Raw genomic sequence first — 26471 nt, forward strand, 5'->3', positions numbered from 1 at the left:
CTCCTAAATCTCGAACTCCTTCTGACCTCAGGAGAACTTTCACCAATATTTACAACTGGATTGTAAACAGGATTGGATCTGGCCAAACGACCAAAATTCCACCATTGACCATTCTCTAATTTTGCAGAGTTACCTCTAATAATGACTACACGTGCAGGATCCCTAAACTTTGATTTCCCTTTTTGCAGTAACAAAGGATCCTTGACACGAACAAGATCACCAACAACAAATTTGACTTATTTCTTGGAGACAGGCACGAAAAGTTTATCACATCTCCTAACACTTGCTTCATCACTGCGATTTTTGGCAATGAGTGAATTCTCTGCAACATCACATTTATTATCCAAGCAATTCAACTTCCAAAACGGATTGAGCGTAGATACCACTTTCCTCCCTCTCATCAATTCAAAAGGAACACAACCAGATACAGAGTGAGGAGTAGTCCTATATGCCCACACTACATCTCTAACAGCAGACTCACAGTCTACTCTAGCTTTGATGGCACTCTGAATGCATTCAACTAGCACCCTATTGAATCTTTCATCTTTGCCATTTGCTTGAGGAAAGTATAAAGGAGTGCGCAAATGTTTGATGCCCATCTTTGTCAGAAATTCTTGCATGAGTTGTGAAGTAAACTGAACCCCATTATCTGTAAGTAATTCCTCCGGTGTGCCCTCTCTGCTGAACACATCCTGAAGAAATTTAATGACAGATTTTGTGTTTGGTTCAGAAACACCTCTGACCTCTACCCACCTGGATAAATGATCAATTAAGACTATGAAATATCTCATACAATTGGGTAGTACATGAAATGGTCCAAGTAAATCTACTGTGACCTTTTGCCACACTCTATTGGGAGAAATTGAAGGTTTGGGAGACGGAGAACTTGTGACCAAATGTTTGTCACTGTACAAACACTGTGTACAATTAACAACAAGTGCTTCCACATCTCGATCAACCGATGGCCACCCAAAATCATTGCGAACTTTGCGCTTGGTGGCAGTCATACCCAAATGACCTGAATGTGCCGTTTCTAGGATTCTTTGTCGAAGGCAATTTGGGGGAATCAATTTACCTTCTCTGACTAAGAGATCACCTTCCAGAGATAACTCATTTGCAACCTTACAAAATGGTTGTAACTCAGGTTCAACAGATCTTTCCTTAGGCCAACCTTTCACTACAAATTCCATAACTTGTTTGAGTACTGCATCACTTTCTAATGCTTTATGCCACTCTACCATGTCAGAACAGATTACAGTGTCATCAATGCTGGCAATTATACACTCTTCAATGTCATCTTCTGAAACATTAGACTTGTCCACCTGCACAGGATGTCTGGATAAAAAGTCAGCTTTAATATGTTTTCCTCCAGCTATGTATTGTACTACAAAATTGAATTCCAACAGCTTTGTGGATAGCCTGGCTAACCTAGCAGTTGCTTTTTTGATTTTGTTGCCAGAAAGGATGTCTACTAAAGGCTTGTGATCGGTTCTCAAACAGAATTTTCTCCCCCACAAATATGGTTTGAATTTCTCAATTCCCCATACACAAGCAAGTAATTCTTTTTCGATAACTGAATATCTCAGTTCAACATCTTTCATGCGTCTGGATGCAAAACCAATTGTAAGCTCATTGTTGCCAGACATTTGCAATAATACAGCACCCATGCCATAAGAACTGGCATCCACAGTAACAAAAGTATCCCGCCCTTCCACGTATGCTTGAAGAGCAGGTGCAGAAAGAATGCTCTCTTTAATGCGCTGAAAATGATCTTGACAGGTGGCTGTCCATATAAAATCCGAGTTTTTCTTTAAAAGACTTCTGAAACATTCAGTGAGACTTGCGAAGTTCTTTATAAACTTGGAATAAAATTCGCAAAGTCCAATGAATGATCGAAGTTGATCTTTGTCAATAGGGTGAGGTGCATTGACAATACCATCCACAATGCTGGGTTTAGGTTTAACACCATCCTTGGAAAGAACGTGTCCTAAGTATTCAATTTCATTTACTAGAAAGATGCATTTATCTTCTCTGACAGTAACATGATTGTTTTGCAATAAGGTAAGTACTTTTTCAAGTACCATGTTGTGTTCTTCTTTTGAAACAGTGTGCACCAAAATGTCATCTTGAAACACAACTACATTGGGAATATCTTTGAATAGGTTACTCATGACTTTCTGAAATACAGAAGCAGCTGACGCCAAGCCAAATGGCATCCTACGAAACTGGAAAGTACCATCAGGTGTAACGAAGGCCGTGAGGTGCCTTGATGACACATCCAGTTCCACCTGATGATACGCAGCTCGTAAATCTAGTTTGGAAAACCATTTGGATTGGCCGACAGCGGTGATTAGATCTTCAATGCGGGGTAAAGGATAGTTCTCTACCCAAATCGCATTGTTAATAGTGCGCAAGTCAATGCATAGACGAAGTTCGCCATTTGTTTTCTTGGCCAAAACAATCGGAGAAAGCCATAGGGTGGCATCTACTTTCTCTATAATGCCATCCTTTTGCATACTGTTCAACATAGCCGACAGTTCACCTCTAACACTGTGAGGAACTTTGCGTAGTTTATGCTTGACTGGTTGCGCACCTTCCTTAACCTTGATGGTGTGGTAAAAAAATTTAATCAAGCCAATTTTATCAGAAAAAACATTTTTAAATTTCTCTTTCCAAGTTGAATGGTCAGAAACTGAATTGGTAAGAGAAACGGGATATTTATGACCAGGTTAAATGATCATCCCAAATTCTGCTTGGTGCCACCACCCCAGAACATTAATACCTTTGTAAGCCACATAAATTTTACCATGAATGGTTTTAGTTTCAAAAGTGATGTTGCCACAGAAGTATCCTGCTAAGTCAATCCTGCTGCCTTCAAAAGCGGTAGTGACAACATCAGGAGGTAATAACACTTTGTGAGACCAGCTTTGTTTATACTTGTCAATAGAAATAATAGTAATTCTTGCACCCGAATCTATGAGTAGAGGAATGTTGATATTATCAATGAAAATCTGAACTAAAGGATCAGAAATTGTGTTCTCGGAATGTACATTATTAATGTCAATGCAATCTACTGCTAACATTAATTCTTCAAATTTGTTTTCTACAACATCAGTGTCAACATCAGAATCTTGAACCAGTCTGATAGGGTGGAGTTTTCCTCCTCTACAAACATTGCCAAAGTGACCAATTTTCTTACATTTCCAGCACTCTTGTGCTGCAGCTGGACAATTTTTAAAACTTGAAACATGGGAATTTGAACCGCACCTAAAACATACAATTCTGCCGCGACCAAAAGACGTACCTCTGAAACTTCTAAAATTTGAGAAAGCGCCTCTGGTTTTGTTGGTTACAGTATCATTTGTGTGTGATGGTTTTGTTGACAAAGCACAAGTGGTTGAGGGCAAAGGTTGAGTTTGCAAAATTTTTGAATCGCATTCAGAGGTTTCAATACTCTTTGCTATATCAATAGCTTCATCTAATGAAGGATTTCTACAGGATAACAACCTTTGTTGAATTTTCTTTGAATAACATCTAGATACTAATGGATCTCTAATTAATTGTGATGTAAAATGATTAATTGTGATGTAAAATGATCAAAATCACAGTAGCTGGCCAAAACTTTTAAAGCTGTTATGTGTCAATGGACTCATTGGGACCTTGGATGCGTGTAAAAAATTTGTGACGATGAACAACTAAATTAACTTTTCCCTCATAATAAATAGTTAATTTTTTGACAGCCAGCTGATATTCATCTAGATCACCTAAATCTTGGCCCAAATATACTGGTAAATGATCAAAAACATTTTGCCCTTCAACACCTAAGTAATAATACATAAGACTACGTTTTCTTTCTGGTTTGAATTTCAAACCATCAATAGCACCTATGTAGGCTTCAAAGGATCTGAACCAAAGTCGCCATTTTAGAGGTGGTTCCCCAGGGTCCTGTAGAAATAAAGCGGGAGGCGTAACGGTTTGCATGATGTAATCTGTAAATAAATGAACTAGGGCAGTTGTACCTGTAAATGGAAATGAATAATTAAATGGTAAACATGGAACAAATATTGACAATGTGATACAAAAAGCGTTGTTGATGGCTGTGCTTCAAATGTCAATCAGCAAAAACCCCCCCAAAATTGTTTTTTTGTTTTTTTTTACATGAGGAAAAACTCAAGCATATAGAGTGTTAATTGTTGATGAAGGGAAATGAAAAAAAATTATCCAACAGATGGCGCTGTGACAAAAGATAATGAAATCAAGGAGTGTAGTAGTTCTTGTTATGGAGCACTTCCTTTGAAAATGCAGTTGAACAAGTCTATGGTCACACTCCAGCTGTGAATCTGAAAGGAGTGGATATCCATGAAGAAAAAACAAGGTAAAAGATAATATGCAGAGTAGTAGTCAAGAGCTGTATTTACTTATTTTGAAAGTAACTTGTTTGTTGGCAAAGCAAGGAAAACTAGACGTTTAATTCAAAGTGTGTATGCCTTTTAAAAGCAAATGTATTCAAAGAGCTGTTTAATACTTGGCTGTTGAACTTGGAAACGGGATGAAAAATGGACAAACGTGTGAAAAGACAATGACTGTGCCTTCGCTTCTGAATTAACACGTTAAATAAAAGCAAGGAAATGTGGAAATAAAGGCTTTCCCTTCACGCTAGATTGAGCTTGTTGAAGGGAAACACTTAAAAAGATTAATGGCTTTCCCTTCACGCTTGGGAGAACAAGTCACTTAAGGACGGGTGTTTATCTTTAATTGTTGTTTACTTAGAGATGACACTGGGCAGAGCGCGCTGAAGTCGAAGTGCTGGTGATTGACAAAAGGTAGATTCCAGACTTGAGAGCATGCACTAGAGCACTTGTGCTGTTTAGAAGGTCTAATTGAAGGTAAAAAACGAGCGCGCTGCAGGCTGAGTGTTGAATGTTGACAGTGGAAGAATTCCAGACTTGAAAACACACTCTAGAGCTCTCGCGCTGTGTGGAAGATTTAATTTAAAGATAAACAACGATGCGCTGCCAAAGTTTACTTTGAAATCGTTGATGCTCTTTAATTGAAGCGCGCAATGCTTGACTTGCACTATGAAAGTCTATGCTTTGAAGCTCGCGCTGAGAGGTGTTGGCTTAAAAAGATTTATTTACTTTCAAGTCTTTAATCACGAAGCTCGCGCTGAGACGTGTAGTCTTGGAAAGATTTGTTTACTTTCAAGTCTTTGATCACGTACTTCGTACAGCTTTATCAAAGCATATCAGGAAATGGTTTTAACGCGCATCAGAATAATTGGATAGTGAGAGTTTAAAACAACACGCTTATTGTTGAAAGTACTGAAATGAATCTTGTGCAGGCAAATAATTGTAATTGAGTGACAGGGGGATGTCACAGGAAAACGATTTGGCCTGAAATGAATCCTTGAGCCCTCAGAAATAACAAAGAGATTACAGTACCTTATTGAAGTGGGAAAGAATAAAGTCCATTTTCTCTCAGATTTTGAAGTAGAAGAAAAATAAAATTATTCATCCCAAGCTTGTCGCCAATTTTGAAGTGTATCCTCCTTGGGAAAGTTGTGCAGGAATTCAAGTAGACAAGGAATCTTCACTCTTTGATAGGAGTTTATTCCAGCCAACAGGATATACAAGTATACAGGTGTAGAGGGCTCAAGGTGGCTGCTCCAACTGCTAGAGAAGCAATTCCATCCTCTAACCCAAACATTCCAAACATGTAATACATGGAATACTTAGACAAGTACAAAGTAACGTTCTAACATTTATATGTAAAAGAAGTGCACTAAGAATGAATGCATAGACACCACATTACATTAAACCGCACATGTGCTGTGCAGAGATAACAGACATCCCTCTTTAAACACATATGTAGTGAGTAAGACGTTGGGCGAAGCACAATTGTTGAAGTTATTCTTTATTGTAGATTAAGGTGCTGCACAGCAGCCGGCAGAAGGAAACATCAGGCAGCAACTGTACCAACATATTCATACCAAGGTTCTTAATTCTCTAGTGGAATACTAAAACCAAAATGGCCACTACACAGCGAAGACGTAACCATACATAAAATACTTCCAAAATGGCGCTTAGAATTTGCGTGCATGAAACGACTGGTGCTCAGACCTTCGCAATGCCGGTGCCGCTATTTTAAATAAACATTTAACAGTACCTCACAGTCCCCAACAAGAGAGTATGTGGTCCTCACAAATCTTCCTTCAACTGTCGTCGTTCTTAAGACATATGTGACAGCGTCGCAGGACCGTACAGCAGGACAGAGGCTCAGACGGAGACCGTGGGTTCAGTAGTCACCTGAAGATTGTAGCCATCAATTTTGTAGTGAGTAAGACGTTGGCGGAGCACAATTGTTGAAATTATTCTTTATTGTAGATTCAGGTGCAGAGGCCGGCAAAGTTCTCAATTCTCTAGTGGAATACTGTAACGCCCTGAACGTCTCAGGATCGTTTAACAGACACGATAATGAGAACGCAACCACTTGTGAAGGTTTAGTTATTTTAATGAAGGCAAAAATAATACAAGGAATAAACAAAGGTTATAGTCACTGGAATCCTCCAGGCTAAGTACGTTACCAGCCCACAGCACGGATGGTCCTAACCGTCCTCTGCATATACGCCGATCCCGGCGTATGCCAACAGAGGGCAGAAATGAAATGGCCGACAATGCCAATCGGTAGGCTGTGAGGGGCACGAAGAGTGTTGGGGAGAATCGAGGAGTCAGGGAAACACCCAGCCGGGGTCTCTACCTGAAGGGAGCAGCCGCTCAACCTCTTCCTCAGACTGCACCGGGACACGGAGTCACCTCCTGGTGATGCGTCACCGATACCCCAATCACAAGCAAAGAAGACTGAACCGAGAGCAGCCGCTCGATCGATCCTGTGGACTTCCGAGTCTGTAACGCGGCAAACACCTCCTGGTGTGCGTTACAGCTGGCAGTCCCTGTATCTCTGGTCGGGCTGGGAGTTACGACTCCAACCAGCAAAAGCGCCACTGCGCTTTGACTCAGCCGAGTCAAAAAGCGAAGCTCAATGGTTATCCGGTAGAGCTTCCGGGTCCTTCACAGGTGACGATGGGGCAAGACACGGCCCAGGGAGTAACGACTCGACCTACCTCCGTTCTTGCCTTACTGGAGCACCACTCCGGAACACTGCTCTTCACTAAGCAGGTACGTCGGTGTAAACACAATATCCGACAGCGTTGTACCTCCCGGTTCCTCCCTTTATAGGGCGTGTTGTCCTTGAGTTATGTAACAGCTCTCCTGTTTACATAAGGGCGTGTTTTCCTTGAGTTATGTAACAGCTCTCCTGTTTACATAAGGGCGTGTTTTCCTTGAGTTATGTAACAGCTCTCCTGTTTACATAACCTCTCAACCGCTAAGTATCCTGGGAGATGTAGTCCGTTTTCGCTGGTTACCGTTTTCCTCCCCTCGCATGACAGGAATTCTTGACAGTACATCCTCCCTCTCAGCGGCTCCCCACGGGTCCAGCGCTGGCAGGAAAACGCCGATGGAACAAGGAGACCAAGCGCGGAGCATGAACCCCTTCAGCCGGTTCCCATGACTGCTCCTCCGGGCCATAGCCTTTCCACGCAACCAGGTACCACAGCTTCCCCCTGCACCATTTGGACGCCCGTATGCCCGACACTTCATACTCCACCTCCGACTCCACGCATACCTGCCTAGGTGTCCCAGACGGCTTGGAGGGTGCTGGTTTGAGCAATGATACATGAAAGACAGGGTGTATCCGCAATGACTGGGGCAAGCACACCTTCACGTTCACGGGACCCATACACTTGGTAATTCGATAGGGGCCCATGTACTTGGGATGGAACACACTGTTCTTTCGAAACCTCATGTTTCTTGTGGATATCCAGACGTAGTCTCCAGTGCGGTACAGTGGCCCGGGCCTTCTCTTCCTGTCTGCCGCAGCCTTGTATCTTCTCTTGGCCTCTATTAGGACAGCCCTTGAGCGCATCAACGTGTCTTTTATGTGTGCCACCCTGTCCGCTGTGGCGGGAATCCTGTCCTCTCTGAACGGATGTAGAAATGGCAAGAACCTGGGATGTTGGCCATAGTTGCTATAGAACGGAGATGACTGTGTGGAGCTGTGAGTGGCGTTGTTATAGGCTATCTCTGCAACCCATAGCAAGTCGACCCATTCTTCCCTGGTCCACAAAACATCGCAGATACTGTTTGAGCGTTTGGTTCAGGCACTCGGTTTGGCCGTCCGTTTGAGGGTGGTAGCTGGTGGACAGGGCGGTCTTAACATGCAGCGCAGTGCACCAAGTCTTCCAGAATTGCGCAGTAAACTGCGACCCCCGGTCCGACACGATCACCCCAGGTAATCCATGCAGTCGTACCACATTCTTTAGGAGTTGTGACGCCAATTCCCCGGCCGTAGGGACTCTCTTGCAGGGGATGAAGTGCCCCATTGTCGTCAAGTAATCCACCACCACCAGTATTGCCGTCATCCCCTGGTCTACCGGTAGGCCCACCACGAAGTCCAGTGATATGCTATCCCATGGTCTATCCGGGGTCGGAAGTGGATGTAAGAGCCCTTGGGTTCGGCCATGGTCGGCCTTCATGGTAGCACACGTAGGACACTCCTGTCCCCACCTCCTGACATCCACTCTCATGGTTGGCCACCAGAAATGCCGTCCCATGCTAGCCACCGTTTTTTCAAAGCCCAAATGACCTGCGCATGGAGAGTCATGGCACCAGATGAATGCTTGTTTCCTTAGCCTAGGCGTGGGTATCAATAGGCACCTGCCCTTCAGGGGTATCCCGTCCTTCAGCTGCCATTCTCTGTGACTGAGGAGCCACCTCCGCCATGCGAATGACCTGATCCCTCTCTTTATTCCCCTCAGGAAAGTATCCGGTTGGATAACCCCCAATACCATCCTCGGGGAAATGATGGAATGCTCGGTCGCAGGCAATGGTTCCTTAACTGCAGATTGACGGGACAGGGCGTCCGCCTTCCGGTTTTCCGTCCCCGGCCGATATGTGATGCGGAAGTTGAACCCCGCAAAGAAGATCATCCACCGCAGCTGTCTGGGAGAAAGGTGTCTTGTGGCCGTCATGAACTGTAGGTTCCGATGGTCCGTGTACACCGATACCACATGTCTTGCCCCCATCAACCAATGCCTCCATTCGGTGAAGGCGTCCTTGATTGCGAGAAGCTCCTTCTCCGCAATATGGTAGTTGCGTTCGGCGTCGTTGAGTTTGCGGGACATGTACGCAACGGGATGAAGCACCCCTGTGTCGTGGTTGCGTTGGGACAAGATAGCCCCCAGCGCCACATCCGATGCGTCCGCTTCCACCACGTAGGGGAGATCCGGATCGGGGTGAGCCAACACCGGCGCCTTACCAAAGGCGCTTTTCAGGGCCTCAAAGGCTTTGTTCGCTTCAGGGGACCAGACAAACTCCTTGGACTTCCTCAGTAGCTGTGTGATTGGGGCCACCAATCCTGAAAATCCATCTATAAACCGCCTGTAAAAGTTGGCGAAGCCAATGAAACTTTGGACGTCCTTCACGCTTTGGGGCACCGGCCATTCTTTCACCGCCTTGATCTTTCGTTCTGCCATCTCCTGTCCCTCTGGACTCAGCATCACTCCGAGGAATTCCACGGATGTGACGTGGAAGTCACACTTGCTGAGTTTACAAAACAGCATGTTTTCCCTCAGCTTTTGGAGCACAGCTTTGACGTGGTGTACGTGCTCCTCCACACTGGACGAATAGATGAGGATGTCGTCGATATATACGACCACGTAGATATCCAACTCCTCTCTGAATACCTCATTCAAAAAGTACTGAAAGGCTGCCGGGGCGTTGCACAGACCGAACGGCATGACGAGGTACTCAAAAAGGCCGAACCTGGTCTTAAAGGCGGTCTTCCACTCGTCTCCGTCCCTCATGCGCACCAGATGGTATGCCCCTTTCAAATCCAACTTGGTGTAGATACGAGCTTTCTTGACCTGTTCCAGAAGTACACTGATGAGAGGCAAGGGGTACCGATTCTTTACGGTTATCGCATTCAATGCCCTAAAGTCCACACAGGCTCTCAGCTCCCCATTAGCCTTCGGGATGAAGAAGAGTGGCGAGGCGGCCGGAGACTTGGACGGGCGGATGAATCCTAGCTTGAGGAGTTTATCCAGGTACCCCCGGAGATGCACGTTTTCAGGCTCCGTCAGGGCATACAGCCTGCCGCTGGGAACGCTGGCCCCTGGCACCAGGTCGATCTGGCAGTCAAACTGTCTATGTGGTGGTAGCACTTCCGCCTTCACCTCATCAAATACATCCTCAAAACTGTGATAAGCCTGGGGGAGAGCCACATCTTTTTCTGCCGCTGTAGCCACCGTCTGACTCCCGCTCTCATCTGCGTCAAGGGATTCCGTTCTTATTCCACAATGCAGGATGCAATACGGTGACGTCAGTTCGATGCGATGTGTTGGCCAATCCACAGAGGGGTTGTGTTTCTGTAGCCACGGCAATCCCAATATGACGCCATATTGGGGCGCTCGGATGATGTTAAAATCGATTTGTTCCAAATGGTTCCTCCCACATCTCATCGGAAGGACCCCCGTGTGCTGCCCGATGGGCCCCGTCACCAATCGCCTTCCGTCTACAGCATAGACGTCTTCGGGTACAGCTTTGGGAAGAAGCACTAGCCCTAGCCTGCATGCCTCGTTGTGGTCCATAAACATGCCAGTGGCCCCTGAATCCACCATGACCACAATGGGTATCCACTGGTCATGCACTCCCACGTGCACCGTGAGAAACAGGTGTCGTGGTCCCTTAGTGACCGAGTTGGAAAGTGAAGGGATGGATGAGTGACTCCGAGATGCCCCTTCTTTGGTCTGGGAGTCCTCTAGTTTTCCGCCGGTACGTCCACCACGGCTGTTACCGACCGGTTGGCCCGATAACGTGACGTCTTCGGTTTGGCAGGGCATTCACGTACGTAGTGGCCTTTTTTGCCACAATATAGGCACAATCCTTGTTTACGGCGTGACTCTTTCTCCGTGGCTGTGAGGCTCGCTCGTATTGCGCCGATGTCCATGGGTTCTCCCTTGGATGCGGTGGAAGTTTCAGGACTTCCCACTGTCACATAGGATGGAAGGGATTTTCCTTTTCTCCCATGATCCCCCTTTCTTTCACTTAGCCTATGTTCCAGCCGTAATACCAGGTTGATAAGGCCCTCACATGTCTTGGGTTGTGGGTCAATATGAGCCACGGCGTCCTTGAGCTCATCGCACAGCCCGTGATGGAAGAGCGCCGTCTGTTTAGCAACAGGCCACTTGGTTTCCGCAACCAGCCTTCGGAACGCGTTGAGATACTGCACCAGGTCGTTGGATCCCTGTCTCAACTCAAGCATTTCACGGTCCGCCGTGTACGAGTCAGCCCTTCTGTCGAAGACCTTCAGGAATTCCTCGCGAAAAGCACCCCAATCACATAAGATGGGGTAGTCCCTGCTCACCAGAGGTACGGCCCATTGTGCCGCGTTTCCAGCCAAATAGGATATAAGGAAAGCCACACGAGCCTGACTCGTGGGGAACGCCCTTGGTTTGCACGATAAATGTAGCGCCACTTGTGTGAGGAATACCTGCACTGTGTTAGGATCCCCACTGTACCTCTCTGGTGTTGCCAAGGGGACGGCTACCGGCATTTCCACTACTACCGCAGGGGTCTGGTTCGTGAGGGAGGTGCTGGGCGTGAGCGGGTCCAATTGGATAGCATCCAGTCTGGCTTTTACATCGGCTGTTTCTTGCCTGGAGGCAGCCAATTCAATTTGCACGGTCGCTAAAGCAGCCAGCACATCATCAAGTGTTGCCATGTCTGTTATCGACCGGGAGACAGTTAGTGTTATTAAGGTCGGATATTTTGTAACGCCCTGAACGTCTCAGGATCGTTTAACAGACACGATAATGAGAACGCAACCACTTGTGAAGGTTTAGTTATTTTAATGAAGGCAAAAATAATACAAGGAATAAACAAAGGTTATAGTCACTGGAATCCTCCAGGCTAAGTACGTTACCAGCCCACAGCACGGATGGTCCTAACCGTCCTCTGCATATACGCCGATCCCGGCGTATGCCAACAGAGGGCAGAAATGAAATGGCCGACAATGCCAATCGGTAGGCTGTGAGGGGCACGAAGAGTGTTGGGGAGAATCGAGGAGTCAGGGAAACACCCAGCCGGGGTCTCTACCTGAAGGGAGCAGCCGCTCAACCTCTTCTTCAGACTGCACCGGGACGCGGAGTCACCTCCTGGTGATGCGTCACCGATACCCCAATCACAAGCAAAGAAGACTGAACCGAGAGCAGCCGCTCGATCGATCCTGTGGACTTCCGAGTCTGTAACGCGGCAAACACCTCCTGGTGTGCGTTACAGCTGGCAGTCCCTGTATCTCTGGTCGGGCTGGGAGTTACGACTCCAACCAGCAAAAGCGCCACTGCGCTTTGACTCAGCCGAGTCAAAAAGCGAAGCTCAATGGTTATCCGGTAGAGCTTCCGGGTCCTTCACAGGTGACGATGGGGCAAGACACGGCCCAGGGAGTAACGACTCGACCTACCTCCGTTCTTGCCTTACTGGAGCACCACTCCGGAACACTGCTCTTCACTAAGCAGGTACGTCGGTGTAAACACAATATCCGACAGCGTTGTACCTCCCGGTTCCTCCCTTTATAGGGCGTGTTGTCCTTGAGTTATGTAACAGCTCTCCTGTTTACATAAGGGCGTGTTTTCCTTGAGTTATGTAACAGCTCTCCTGTTTACATAAGGGCGTGTTTTCCTTGAGTTATGTAACAGCTCTCCTGTTTACATAACCTCTCAACCGCTAAGTATCCTGGGAGATGTAGTCCGTTTTCGCTGGTTACCGTTTTCCTCCCCTCGCATGACAGGAATTCTTGACAAATACTCACGGCCAGAACATTATGGCGCGAGCATTTCAACAAGTAAAGTATGCGGAGCAAACCACTACAACATTCTTCCGTGTTTTCCAACTCTCCAACAATAATTTATTGTTGGCGCCATTTTACCATAAGTGAATTTACAGTACTTCACACTCTTATTAATGAAACTTTTACATTCCATGGTGCTTTTATTATTCTCTTTTCCCTCGCTTCTTCTCTGGTCCTAAATCTAATTTCTGGGCAATCACTTGAATTCATTCCCTGAAGTCCATCTTCACTCCTCATTACACCCTCTTCTACTCCACCAAACACAGCAAAAATAAAAAAAATATTATTAATCATATAGGTGGAACCAAGTGCATTTCCAATGCTTGTTTTATATGCAAGCACACAGGTTTCACCTGCATTTTTAAATTTCCACTATCATAACTATTGAAAATCCGAGCTCCACCCATTCATTCCAATATTTTGACCAATTCAAAACAATATATCACGCAGCACAAACTCGGTCACATTCCAAAAGGTCAGTAAGACCTGCTCAGTATTGACCTTCATGGCTCAAATTGAGTGATACATATGTAACATTTTATGTTTTTTTCAGTTGTTGTAGTATTATGATTCTACAAATATTTGTTTTTTTCTTGTCTGATAATTTGGTCTTATATAATCTACTAATTATCCTCTGGCTTTTGAATGTCCCACATAATTGTAATTTTATTATCTGTAATTCGCGGATGTCTTTGCAAGCATGATAACCAACTAAAGCTCTCCACACATTCACTGCACTTGAACGGTTTTTCTTGTGTGTGCTCGCTGATGATTCTGTAAAGCAGAAGCTTCACTAAAACTACTTCCAAATTCACTGCAGCGGTCACAAAATTCTTTGTGTGTGTGTGTGTCTTGAGACTGGATAGCAGCTTTTGACGTTTGCAGATAAAGATTATTCTTCCTCCTGGTGAATACAAATTGGGACTGTACTATATATTTTAGACAGCAGAACTTCTCTTTCCTTTATCCTTCTATCGATTGTCAACACTCTGTTGTATTTTTTTTTGATTGGTTGCTGTGGTATAGTCAGGAAGAGTTTACAATACACCTAGGGCGCTGAATGATGATCTATTATCATTTTAGGAATCAAGAGCACTACGGTAATCACATCATATTGATCCCATGATCAAAGCTTGTATTGGACACTTGCTTACACAGGAAGTGGTTCATCAATGGTGTTACCTTAATTTTCTGGACGTCATTTCTCAGTCTTGTGCCGTGAAGGTGCAGAGCTCAGACTCTTGCATTCACTGAATTCCTCTTGACTGTTTCTTCCACGATCTGTCAGTTTTTGTTCAGGTTACAGAATACTGTTACACAATACTTCAGACAGTTGTTATGCAAATTCAAAGTATTATCTTAATTATTATAATAATTTTGTGCATTCAAGGCGTTTCCTATTGAATGTAAAGAGATTCATAATTACTAAATGCAAATGTAATATAATGTAATATAATGTGAATACACAATATTTATCTGGCTGTAAAAGACATCTGTTTGCTATCTTTGAAACTTATCAAAGGACATTTCACCATATACAGATATTTAACTAAAAGTTCTGTTGAGTAAGTCACATTGTATTTACTTCAGAAAAGGAGGTGATTTACCAGTGTTCACAGAGTAACTTCGTGAAGAACGGGTGCTCACAGAGCACCCACATGCTACAGGTAGAGCTTTAGGAAGATGCACATTGTCAAAATTTAATTTAAGAAAGAACAGATTGAAGAAAAAAGGCTGAGCAGGATGTGCTGCTGATACTTAAGTTTCAGGAAGTGAATAACAAAGGTAACTCTTCAGGAAGCATATAAGGTGTGCTTTTCTGTTCACTTTGGGTTAGCTCAAGTGCCAACTTCTGTCTTTACCTTGCTTTTTGTTAAGTAACCTTTACCACTATCCCTGCCCCCATGGGGTTGGTTCAAGCATTTCTGGTATCTTACAACTTAAAAGACTGATGCATTATTGTGCAATGAGGTGGATTTCGTTTTGCCATAACATTTGTTCACCTCTCTAAAACTAGCACATCTTACAGGGACTTCCTCTGGCTCGCACACATTATAAAGAAGAGATTCTTTAGTTCTCCCTAAAGTAGATAAACATCAGACCTTGTTGCATTTCAAGCTGCAGCTCCTTTCTGGACAGGGATTTTTTGTAAAGCAGAATGAGGGGCTCATTATAATGTCCCGCTTTTACAATATGCGCACAGATAAGGCAAACAAACTGATTCATAATTTAATTTAAATTAACAATATCAATCATTAAGGTCTTATAATAGAGAATCTATGACAACCAATTATTTATTTACCTGACAAATCGTCACAGCCTGCATATTAATCTTTTTTTTTTGCTAAAGCGCCAGAAAGCACAAAGTACCAAGGATAGTAATTATCGCTGTAGAACCGCTATGGAGCGCAGGTCAGATACACTAACCAGGTTTGTCAATGATTTCACCTCCTGACTTTAGTCCTTTAAGTTTCAATTAACCACAAGAGTACAATTTTAAAGCCCCTCCCCCCAGGATCTCAGAGGAGGCATTAGAGACAAACTGGGTGTCAGGCAGAGTCCAGTCCAGGCATAGTTGCCACTGATCAACTGGGCAGTTTCAGAAAGGTTTCTTGTTGCTTGAACAGGTCAGCTTTATAACCCTTGCAGTCCACATCTTTGTTCTTGGTAGAAGAGAGAGCAGGCCCAGTCCTCTAGGGATCTACTCAGGCAGGAAAAAGGCAACTTTCTAAAAGTGCAAAAACAACAATTGATAGACAGAATGCCGAACAATCTCATACATTCACCCCAGTACAGAGATCTGGGCCTAAATCCATCGTTTTTTTGCTCACCATGCCATTCCAGTTTGAACCCAGCCATATGCAAATCAGTCTTGACCCTGTGCCTCATGGGAACAGTCCAGCCCGAACTTTCTAAAAGTACCTTTTCCTTAATAGTTATACAAAATGTGATTTTATCATTAAATTGGAGTTTGAATGTCTCTTACAAAGAGTTCTTGAATTGTTTTGCTATCTGCTCCCAAACAGCAATTAGCCTTATTAGATGTAATAATGTAACCCAGTGTTTTACTATGGAGCAACCAGCCGTGCTACAGCGAAAATAGGTGTAGGACCTTTTTCACTGTACTGACATGTTGAACAGTAAACCTTTACCTGTCCTACTTTTAAATATGGTGTACAGTGCCTTATGGATGATAAGGCCTATGTGGAGGGGTCTTATTGATGATAACGCCTACGTGGAGGGGTCTTATTGATGATAAGGCCTACGTGGAGGGGTCTTATTAATATTTATAAAAAAAACATTAGGTCGGTCGAAAGGAGTGATTTTTTTGACAAGACGCATTTCCAGTTTAAAACTACGCGGCCAGACTACAATGGTAAAAGACACAATTGATGGACGGAATGCAGAACAAATCAAAACATTGACCCCCAGTCAAGAGATATGGGTTAAGTCCATCATTTCTTTGCTCACCATGTCACCCCAGACTACAATGCTAAACCTGGAGACCTGCTTAATAGTGCAACTGTAGTGTTTGACACAATGTCTGCTGCAGTCCAATGGTAGCATTCAATTTACAGGCCGGGGGTATACTTTGTACCATTCACTAGGGACCTATAGGAAATTAAACAAACCAATCAGTTGTATACCAATTTTACAGTGTCCAAAGGAGGAGTACAATCACTTTACTACTGGCTGGCTGGGGTAAAAGGCACAAGAGTTCTGTAGCCGGCAAAAATAAGGTGCAGCAAAAAATGAAGCCTCCTGCTAGCCAAAAGCTATGGTAGACCAATCGATAGCCTGCAAAGATGATAAAATGTGGAAACTTTTCTTATGTCTATTGTGTAAGGTATGCCTGGAGCAGGCCTACTGTCTCTATGACAGCACAGGCAACAAATCCAGTTCAGAAGTGGTATCACCGGGTTCAAGTCTTGAGTCATCAACACAAGTTTCGGTGTGAAATTCAAATGTAATCTACCACCTTCTTCACGGCGCAAAAAGGTTAAAAGTAAAGGAGGGCAGGGGAACTAGAGAAAATATAAAATCTTTAACAAAGGAAGGGCTGACATGACTACAATAAACTCATATGCAATAGAGAGTGTGTCTTCGATACATGGGTAGGATAGAGGTTGAAAAACAAAAAAGGTTACGACCTACACAAATAAGTGCCCATATCCAAACTCTATATGGCCTTACAGAAAGAAATGACCCAAATGTGTGGGAAACCAAAGATTATGTCAGGTTCGAATAACAATCCAATAGTTTTCCAGTGCTGCCCTACAGTCTTAGAGAAATAAAGATTGTAAACGTAAGTAACTAATAAATAGACTAGCACTAACACCTTTACGCTAAGACATTGAACGACCTAAAAATCCTACCCATATTTGCCGAATTAAGTTTGCAGGGGTGTAACTAGTTGGGTTGCAAAATAATGTCCCAGGTCAGGCGAAGTGGAGGGGCTAACGGGAAGGGGTGACGGTGGGTCAACCAAACTGACCCAATACCAGCAGAGCACCCAATGGGATAGAGGAGAAAGGCCAATTAGAAATATAAAAACGTGTATTGATAGTACTTAATTAGAGAGATTAGACAAACCAAATCTTACCTCTAAGTCTGGGCACAAGGACAAAGAAACCACTGCCAACGGTGATAAGATGACAACCACCGAGGGAAAATATTATCCAAACTAGATCGAGATCCCTGATATAAGTGCTTCGTGTTGTGCCCACACACCCATTCTCTCAGGTATACTACAGAAGAGAGAGAAAAACAGATGTCCTCACTATGAAACAGTGGTAAGGGGAAAGTCTTCAACATGAACACAGATTCCTACAGAATGAAGAGATATCCGTAAGGGAAACCCTTCAAGATCCCCTTGAAATGCATAGGAAGACTTCTCCCTTATTGCGCCCATGAAATCCAGTGAATAATCCCCAGATCATGACAATGGGCAGGTGCCTACTGTTCACGGAAAGATAAAGAAGGACCTCCAACCAAGACCCTAACTAAACGGTAAAGCCTCGGTCTCAAAAACTTGCAGTGGCTGAAGAAAGGAAAAAAACACACCGCCTCTCCTTCCATCATAATGAGAAATTCCAGATCGCTCGGTAGCTGAAAGAAACGCCCCAGAGCCGTTTACACTGCCCGCTCAGACTCCGCCCTGCACATGCCTCATGCTGAAGGCAGCTCCTGAACAGGTCACTGACACTGAGCCCGCTCTATGCTGCCGCGCGCTGCGCTTCCTACGTGCTGACCGCGGTATGAACGGGAATGAACGGTGGACCATGCGAGGGGAAAGCGCTCTCCCTGAATAAACATGCCGCGCTGTCGCTCAGACCTCCCACTCTGTTTGAGGTCCCTTTACGCATTTTGTTATCCAAAAAATGTATTTCTGAGCTTCCCGCGGCAGCACTGTAAACAACCGTTCAGGACTGTGGCTGGCCCGGAGGCGCTTTAATACCACACACCGGATCCTAGGCGCTACACACGTGACATATCAATCACTCAGAATAAAGGAAAATCTCATGTCTGACTCCGTTTTGAATCTTTCAGCCCAGGTACTTTGATCCCTTGATGCTACTGCCCCTTAAATGATCTATTTCCCAAAAAGTGACCTTGCTCTCTGAGCACGCGCAGTAAGAAGCGACATATCCCGGGCATGCGTAGTAAGCATGTCACTTATTGTCAGGGCATGCGCAGTGAGACATGGCACTTAACTTGCGAGCATGCGTAGTAGTGATACACGATACTTATCTTCTGGACATGCGCAGTAAGTAGATCTCTATAGGCAGCAGTAAGTGCCACAGTGCCCAGCAGGGAGAGGTTTAAATAAACTTCCAGGCTCCTCTCTCCAATCACTTGCTCGCTTTTATTCAGCCGGTAATCGCAAGATCCCAGTGAAGAGCCGCCCACGAGGTACCATGGAGGTGAGATCGGCTTGATATAGTTTGTCGGTACTTAGGGCTCATCACTGTCTGTGCCCCTCTGACAGCTTACCTCTGCCCCCAGTGTCACTTCAGGTAGGGTTAACCCCCTCCCTCCAGTGTCACTTCAGGTAGGGTTAAAGGCCACCCAGTGTGACTTCAGGTATGTTAACTCCCCTCCCTTTAGTGTCACTTCAGGTATGTTAACCCCCTCTACCTTCAGTGTCACTTCAGGTACGGTTGACTCCCCAGTGTCACTTTAGGTAGGGTTAACCCCCTCCAGTGTCACTTCAGGTACTGTTACCCCCCCTCCAGTGTCACTTCAGGTAGGGTTAACCCCCCCCCCAGTGTCTCTTCATGTGGGGTTAACCCCCCCCCTCCTCCTCTAGTGTCGCTTTAGGTAGGGTTAACCCCCCTCCAGTGTCGCTTTAGGTAGGGTTAACCCCCTTCCGGTGTCACATCAGGTAGGATTAACCCCCCTCCAGTGTCACTTCAGGTATGTTAAACCCCCTCCCTCCAGTGTCACTTCTGGTAGGGTTAAACGCCCCCCAGTTTCACTTCAAGGCTGTTAAACACGCCCCCCCTTCAGTGTCACTTCAGGTATGTTAAACCCCCTTCAGGTTCGGTTGACTCCCCAGTGTCACTTCCGGTAGGGTTAACGCCCTCTCCCCCGGAGTCACTTCAGGTAGGGTTAATCTCCCCACTCATGTCACTTCTGGTAGGTCTTAAGCCCCCTGCCAGTGCCACTTCAGGTAAGGTTAACCCCCCTGAAGTGTCACCTCAGATGGGGTTACCCCCTCTACAGTGTCACTTCAGGTAGGCTTAACCCCCCCGACCCTAGTGTCACTTCAGGTAGGGTCACCCCCCCCGTCCCCCTCCAGTGTCGCTTCAGGTAGGGTTAACGCTTCAGGTAGGGTTAGCCTCACCCAGAGTCAGTACAGGTAGGGATACCCCACTTCCAGTGTCACTTCAGGTAGAGTTAACCCCCACTCCAGTGTCACTTCAGGTAGAGTTAACCCTCACTCCAGTGTCACTTCATTAGGGTTACCCCCCCATTCCCGTGTCACTTCAGGTAGGGTTTAACTCCCCCTTAAGCGCTCATATTCTATATATTCCTATTCCTGAAGCTCTACACACTCCCTTACCTCTGTACCTCTTCGTGATTGCACTGCCCACACCAGTGTTCTTAGCACACACACACACCTGAATGGTGTATTCTTTAACAGATGATTTCACACTCACTCCTGTTACAATTCACTGATTCAGCTTTTTTAACCCCAGTAAGACACATAACTGCAGCATGTTGTTTCTCCTCCTCCTCCTCCGTCAGAGCTTGTGCCTTGATCACTGGTGCATCTACACTGTACACTCTTTCGTACTTTGGAAAAATGTTGTTTGCAACATGAATATGGTATCCTCCTCTAACATCCAACGACTGTCCTGAGAGTTTGCGGAGTACACTAACGTGGCGCAGAGGAAACGCCAGGAAGACGAGTGAGGAGTACTTTCTGCCACTCGGGTCAGAGAAATCATATTGTGGTTTTTGTATACCCTGGAAGGAGGACTATAGAAGATTAGTGATTGTATAGAAGTCTATCTCAAGCAGTAGATTTCTGGAATAGAGAGATATTTTACAAGCCCTGACGGACGCATCATATCTGACGAAACACGTGTTGGCTAGTGCTGGAAATATCTCAGGAATCAACATCGGAGTTGAAAGAAGATGGACTGGACTTCGATTTCACAATACATACTGAATGGTGCTCAGTATAACTTGCCTTTTTGTTATGTATGACTGCCATTGTCAGCCTCCATTACGAGTAGCAGAGTTATTCACTATGGTAATATAGGAACAGGGGGAGGCGTTCCAGGCGTCTCTATCAGCACTCTCAAATAGCCTGTCAGTGCAGTGCTGGCTTTAGTTTCCGTTTGGGAGCAGAGGCTCACGAGGAGCAGGCCGGGAGATGCACAGAAGGCGGTGGAGGTAGATGGCAAGAGGCTAACTTTTTAAACATTTGATGCTGGGAGTTGAGGCTGTTATGGCTGTCTCCCCCATTACCTCTAGGTTTCCCATTACCTCTAGGTCGCTTGTCCTCGACCCACTCCTCGAACTATGAGGTGCCTATCCAGTCCCAGGAGCCAGGGGCTACAATAAAGTACCATTCCCTCAGCGCTTCCTGTTTTGTTACCTGTCCTGCAGATGCAAGGCAGGGAATTCTGAAGTCGACTTCCACCAGCGTAGGTGATGTTATTCTCGCTTCTGGGCTCGGAGAAAAATTCTCTACCTATGTGGTAGCTATGCTGGTTGGGAGAGCATAAACAAATCCCCCTGGCACCCGATGGTGTCAATAGGAACATCATTTTAATGAAAGTCAGTCTGATATGACTTGTCTTCCCTCGGCTATGTGAGTGTTGCTGAAAGAGCACTCTTTACGCTTATAGGAGCAGGTCTCTTTGTTCATCGCTACTTCCCCCATTATGTTAGGTAGAGTTTGTATGGCTCAGATAATCGCTTGTAAGGGTTTCCAGGTGGTGGAGTAAGTGTGTAGATGTTGGGTGTCAGACCCTGCAGAAATTAGTTGAAGAGCCATGTCTTTAGCTTCTTGTGGAATTCAAGAAGTGAGGAGTAGGCCCGGATGTGTTGGGGAGTTTGCAAGGAAGAATGTGGCTGAGTGCAGGTGTCTTGTGGGGTGGTAGAAGTGCAGGCTTTTATTCAGGTATGCAGGTCTGATGTTGTGCAGCACTTTGTATGTATGCATGAGGAGTTTGAATTGGCTGCGTTTGTGGATGAGGAGCCAGTAGAGCTCTTTGAGGCGTGGTAAGATGTGGGTACACCGTGAGAGGTCAAGGATTCGTTTTGCTTTGGCATTCTGGAAGCAGTGTAGGAGGTGGTTGGAGCTCCTGGCGTAGAGTGCGTTGCTGTGCTGTAATCTGCTAGTGATGAGGGATTGCATGATAGTGTGCCTGGTGTTAAGAGATAGCCATCTGAATATCTTGAAGTCCTGAGAAGAATGTGGAAGAAGGAGGAGCTGACCGCATTGACCTGCAATGCCATGTTGAGCTTGTCATCCAGCATGCTTCCTAGGTTTCTGACACGGTCAGTCAAGGTAGAAGTTTATCCAAACTCCGAAGACCACCACCTGGAGCCCTGTGGAGAGTTCTTGTTCCCAAAGATCAGCACTTCCGTCTTGTCGGAGTTGTCATCCAGTCTGCTGCGTTGATCATGTAGTTGGAGAAGTTGCTTCTGATGATGGTGGACTTGTCTGTCACAGACAGGAGAAGTTGGATGTCATTGGTGTAGGATATGATGGTGATGCCTTTAGAGCTATGATGTTGGTGACCAGGGTCATGTAGCTGTTGAACAGGGTTGGGCTGAGTGAAGAATCTAGAGAGCCTTCACAGATCAGCTCCTTGGATTCTGATTTATACGGTGGTAGTCTGAATTTCTTTATCCTTTCTGTGAGAAAGGATCCTATCCAGTTGAGGGCTGGTCCTTGAATACCTATCTTGTAGAGTCTTCTGTCAAGTGTGTGGTTGGAGACTATATCGAAGACTGCGGAGAGGTTGAGTAGGATAAGGGCTATGGCTTCTCCTAGGTCCAGCATAGTGCAGATGTTGTCTATGAGTGCTGTTTCTGTGCTGTGGTTGTCCTAAATCCTGATTCGGTGTGGTTCAGTAGGTTGTAGTGTTCGAGGTGGCTGGTGAGTTGTCTGTTGATGGCCTTCTCCATCACTTTGGCCTGTAATAAAGCAGAGAGAAGGAATGGATGTTGTTCAGCTCACTGAGGTTGGCTGATTACAAATAAAATGTTATTAAGGTGGGCATTGACTGATGCATGTTTCCAGACTTCTGGGAAGGTGGCAGATTTGATGGAGATGTTGATGATGTGAGCGACAGCACTGCTGATTGGTGGACCTCCCACATTGTATATGTGGTGGAGAGATGGGTCCGTAGGTGCCCCGGAGCGTTCTGTTTTCATGATTGCTGCAGTATCTTCTTTGGTGAGAGTTTTCCATTCATTCAGTCATTCGTCTCTTTTTGTGGTGGTCAGGTGGATGATCAGATATTTGGGGTCTGATTTTTGTTCGGAGTTGCTGTAGAACTTTTCTGTTTTGCTGTGGAAGAAGTTTGATAACTTGTCGTCGAATTCCAGTGAAAGAGTGATGGTGCTGGCTTTGACCTCAGGGTGGTGAACGTTTTATGATTGTGACAATCTCCTTGCAGCTGTTGGAGCTTGCCTCTAATCGTTGGGTTAGTGGCCTTCTTTTGGTGACTCTCAGAAGTTGGTGTGAGCGTCTCAGTGTGGCCTTGTAGGTGGATCTGCATTGTCGTTTGTTCTCCATTTTCTTTCTAGCTGCTTGAGTAGCGTTTAGATTCTTGGAGGTCCTCTGTTTACCAGCTGGCTTGTTTGTTGGTTCTTCTTTGTTTGTTGCTTTTGATGGGCACAAGAGAGTCTGAAAAGTTCTTGATCCATTTGATGAAATTGGTGATGTCCGTGTCGAGGTTATTGTTGGTGTTGAGTTAGTCTGTTTGGAGGACGATGAGCCAGTCTGCCTCTGTTACTTTGTTCCAGCTACGGCTGGGTAGGTTGATGCTTGTGGGTGCATTGTCTTGCGCTGTGGTGATTACAAAGTTTATGATGGAGTGGTCAGTCCCTGTACGCAGTGAGGTGGTGTTTTAGGTGATCAAATCACTGATAGTGAAAATTGGATCCAGGGTATTTCCTGCAATGTGAGTAGGGCCTTGATACTTGAGGCTCTGCGCAACACAAAGATATCTCATCACACAGCCTCAACACTCCTTCACTCACCAAGCACACTACTGAGATCTGAGACCTACTACATGAACATTTGCTGGGCATTCTTATTTTTTTCAAGGCAACATGAATGAACCTTCGGACCAGACATTGCCACAGCAATCTCGGATGACTACAAGATTGTTAGACAGGACCTCCAGAGCAAGCCCAGAGGCAGAGGTGCCATCATACTCAAGAACACAATCCTCTGCTTCACCACCACGGACTCCACCGCCAACTATATGGAACACTTCACTTTCAAGCTTCACACCATAGCCAACCTCAGCCTATTAGGAACCCTTATATGCAGACCTCTGAGACCCGCTCCAACTACATGTGCAATTTCACAAACTTCATTGTGCCCCTCATCATCGATGCCAGCACATTCATCCGCCTCAGAGATCTCAACTTTCACCTAGAAGACCCCACTGACCCATACTCCACAGCTCTCTTACAGACCCTCAGAAACCTAGGACTTCCCAAGCATATTACCAGACTGATCTATGCCGCTGGTCATCTCCTGGACCCAATTTACACTTCCCTCAGCTACATCACAGTCAACAATACAGTACCATTGACCTGGACAGACCATGGGCTTATCAGCTTCAGCGTTCACATCCTATAACACCCAAAACCTCACTTCATTGGAACTGCCTGCTGGATCTGGAACAAAATCACAGAACCCGACTGGACCACCATACTCCGCACGCTCAACCTGAACATGCCAGCAGCTTACCTACTGCAAACTCTGAATACCCCAGCAACAACATTGCCACCATCTATGGAAACTTTGGCCGGCAACCAGACCCCATCACCCAGGTCGCCCAACTCCTCACTGAGACTGGGGAGCAAATACTGACTGCCTGGATCACCATCACCCAGACTCAATAAGTACTACCATATGACAGACCACTCGGGCTCCTGCCGACTCCTGCCCAGACCACATCTTCACCAAATGACTCCTTCCTAACAGCGAAGTTCTAACTACCAACCTCAGTGCCTCCACTGACTTAGCCGATATCCCAGACACCTGCAAACCGTCACTCCCCTGCTCAAGAAGCCATCTGCCACACTCTCCAACTACAGGCCCATCTCCCTCCTACCATACCCAGCCAAGGTCTCAGAGAAGGTAATCAATCTATCACTCATTGACCACCTCAACAACCATCAACCCTTTGACATCACTCAATAATGTTTTAGGCTCAACCAAAGCATGGAACTGGCACTCATTGCCCCCACAGACAACATCCGCATGATTCTAGATAGGGTAATCTGTGTCCCTCATCGTCCTGTATCTTTTGACAGCCCTCAGCACCATCTCACACCCTATCCTCATCATGCATCTGCATGACTTCAGTGTCCAAAGACCACCCTCCACTGGATCTGCTCCTTCTAAACTGAGAAAACACAAGCTGGCAGTCTGGCACTGTATTTCTCAGTAGCCTGCAAACTAATCTGTGGAGTGTGACCTGGTCAGTGCCCGTCGCTCATCCCGCCGCGTGGCTCACCTGTGTGTGCCTAGTCCCCGTTTGCCGCCGCCACTGCCAGTAACTGTTTCTTGGATTGTTATTGTATTTTATTTAATTGTATTGTGCCAGTACTCTGTTTCTCCCGCTGTTGTGCCCCTGACTGTTTGCCTGCTATCGCCGTTTTCCTCCCCCTGTTTGCCACTGTCGTGCCCCTGATTGCATTTCTGTTCTCTCGGTTCTCCCGCTGATCCACCCCGCTCCCCGCTGCTGCTCCCCCGCGGCCCCACCCCCGTTCCTTCAGCCTCACCTCGCTCCCCTCCCCACTCGCCACCCCGCTCCCGCCTCCCAGCTGCTCCTCCCTCCCACTGAGTACTTAAGGTGGTGTCCGCGAGGCGGGGAGCTGTGACCTGACCTGACCTGGTCAGTGCCGGTCGTTCCACCCGCCGCGTGGCCCACCTGCGTGTGCCTAGTCCCTGTTTGCCGCCGCCACTGCCAGTAACTGTTTCTTGGATTGTTATTGTATTTTATTTTATTGTATTGTGCCAGTACTCTGTTTCTCCCGCTGTTGTGCCCCTGACTGTTTGCCTGCTATCGCCGTTTTCCTCCCCCTGTTTGCCACTGTCGTGCCCCTGATTGCATTTCGGTTCTCTCGGTTCTCCCGCTGATCCACCCCGCTCCCCGCTCCCTGCCGCTGCTCTCCCACGGCCCCACCCCCATTCCTTCAGCCTCACCTCGCATCGCTCCCCTCCCCACTCGCCACCCCGCTCCCGCCTCCCAGCTGCTCCTCCCTCCCACTGAGTACTTAAGGTGGTGTCCGCGAGGCGGGGAGCTGTGACCTGACCTGGTCAGTGCCGGTCGCTCCACCCGCCGCGTGGCCCACCTGCGTGTGCCTAGTCCCCGTTTGCCGCCGCCACTGCCTCCACTGCCAGTAACTGTTTCTTGGATTGTTATTGTATTTTATTTTATTGTATTGTGCCAGTACTCTGTTTCTCCCGCTGCTGTGCCCCTGACTGTTTGCCTGCTATCGCCGTTTACCTCCCCCTGTTTGCCACTGTCGTGCCCCTGATTGCATTTCTGTTCTCTCCGTTCTCCCGCTGATCCACCCCGCTCCCCGCTCCCTGCCGCTGCTCCCCCGCGGCCCCACCCCCGTTCCTTAAGCCTCACCTCGCATCGCTCCCCTCCCCACTCGCCACCCCGCTCCCACGTCCCAGCTGCTCCACCCTCGCTCCGCCCCCTCCACTCTCCATTTATGGCAGAGTCCGCACGTACGCGCAGCGTTCACGCCCAGCGGGTGCGCCAATGGTGCGCCGAAGGCGCGCCAAA

General features: G+C 46.3%; 1 protein-coding gene across 2 annotated transcripts in view; it reads left to right on the top strand.

Moving 5' to 3' along the window:
• The first annotated feature begins 4319 nt into the window (after positions 1 to 4319).
• Positions 4320 to 26471, top strand: part of LOC146869252 (uncharacterized) — a 90142-nt gene continuing 67990 nt past the window's right edge. Inside the window, exon 1 of one of the 2 annotated variants that reach the window (XM_085646215.1) lies at positions 4320 to 4375. In XM_085646215.1, the coding sequence (XP_085502341.1) occupies positions 4360 to 4375 (16 nt within the window). In that variant the 5' untranslated portion in view covers positions 4320 to 4359. Of the gene's footprint in view, positions 4376 to 18778; positions 18888 to 26471 lie in introns of those variants that run through there. The other variant, XM_085646225.1, reaches the window with a different exon arrangement.

The sequence above is a fragment of the Triturus cristatus genome, chromosome 1_1 (assembly GCF_964204655.1).
Source record: "Triturus cristatus chromosome 1_1, aTriCri1.1, whole genome shotgun sequence".
In the NCBI taxonomy this organism is placed as follows: domain Eukaryota; kingdom Metazoa; phylum Chordata; class Amphibia; order Caudata; family Salamandridae; genus Triturus; species Triturus cristatus.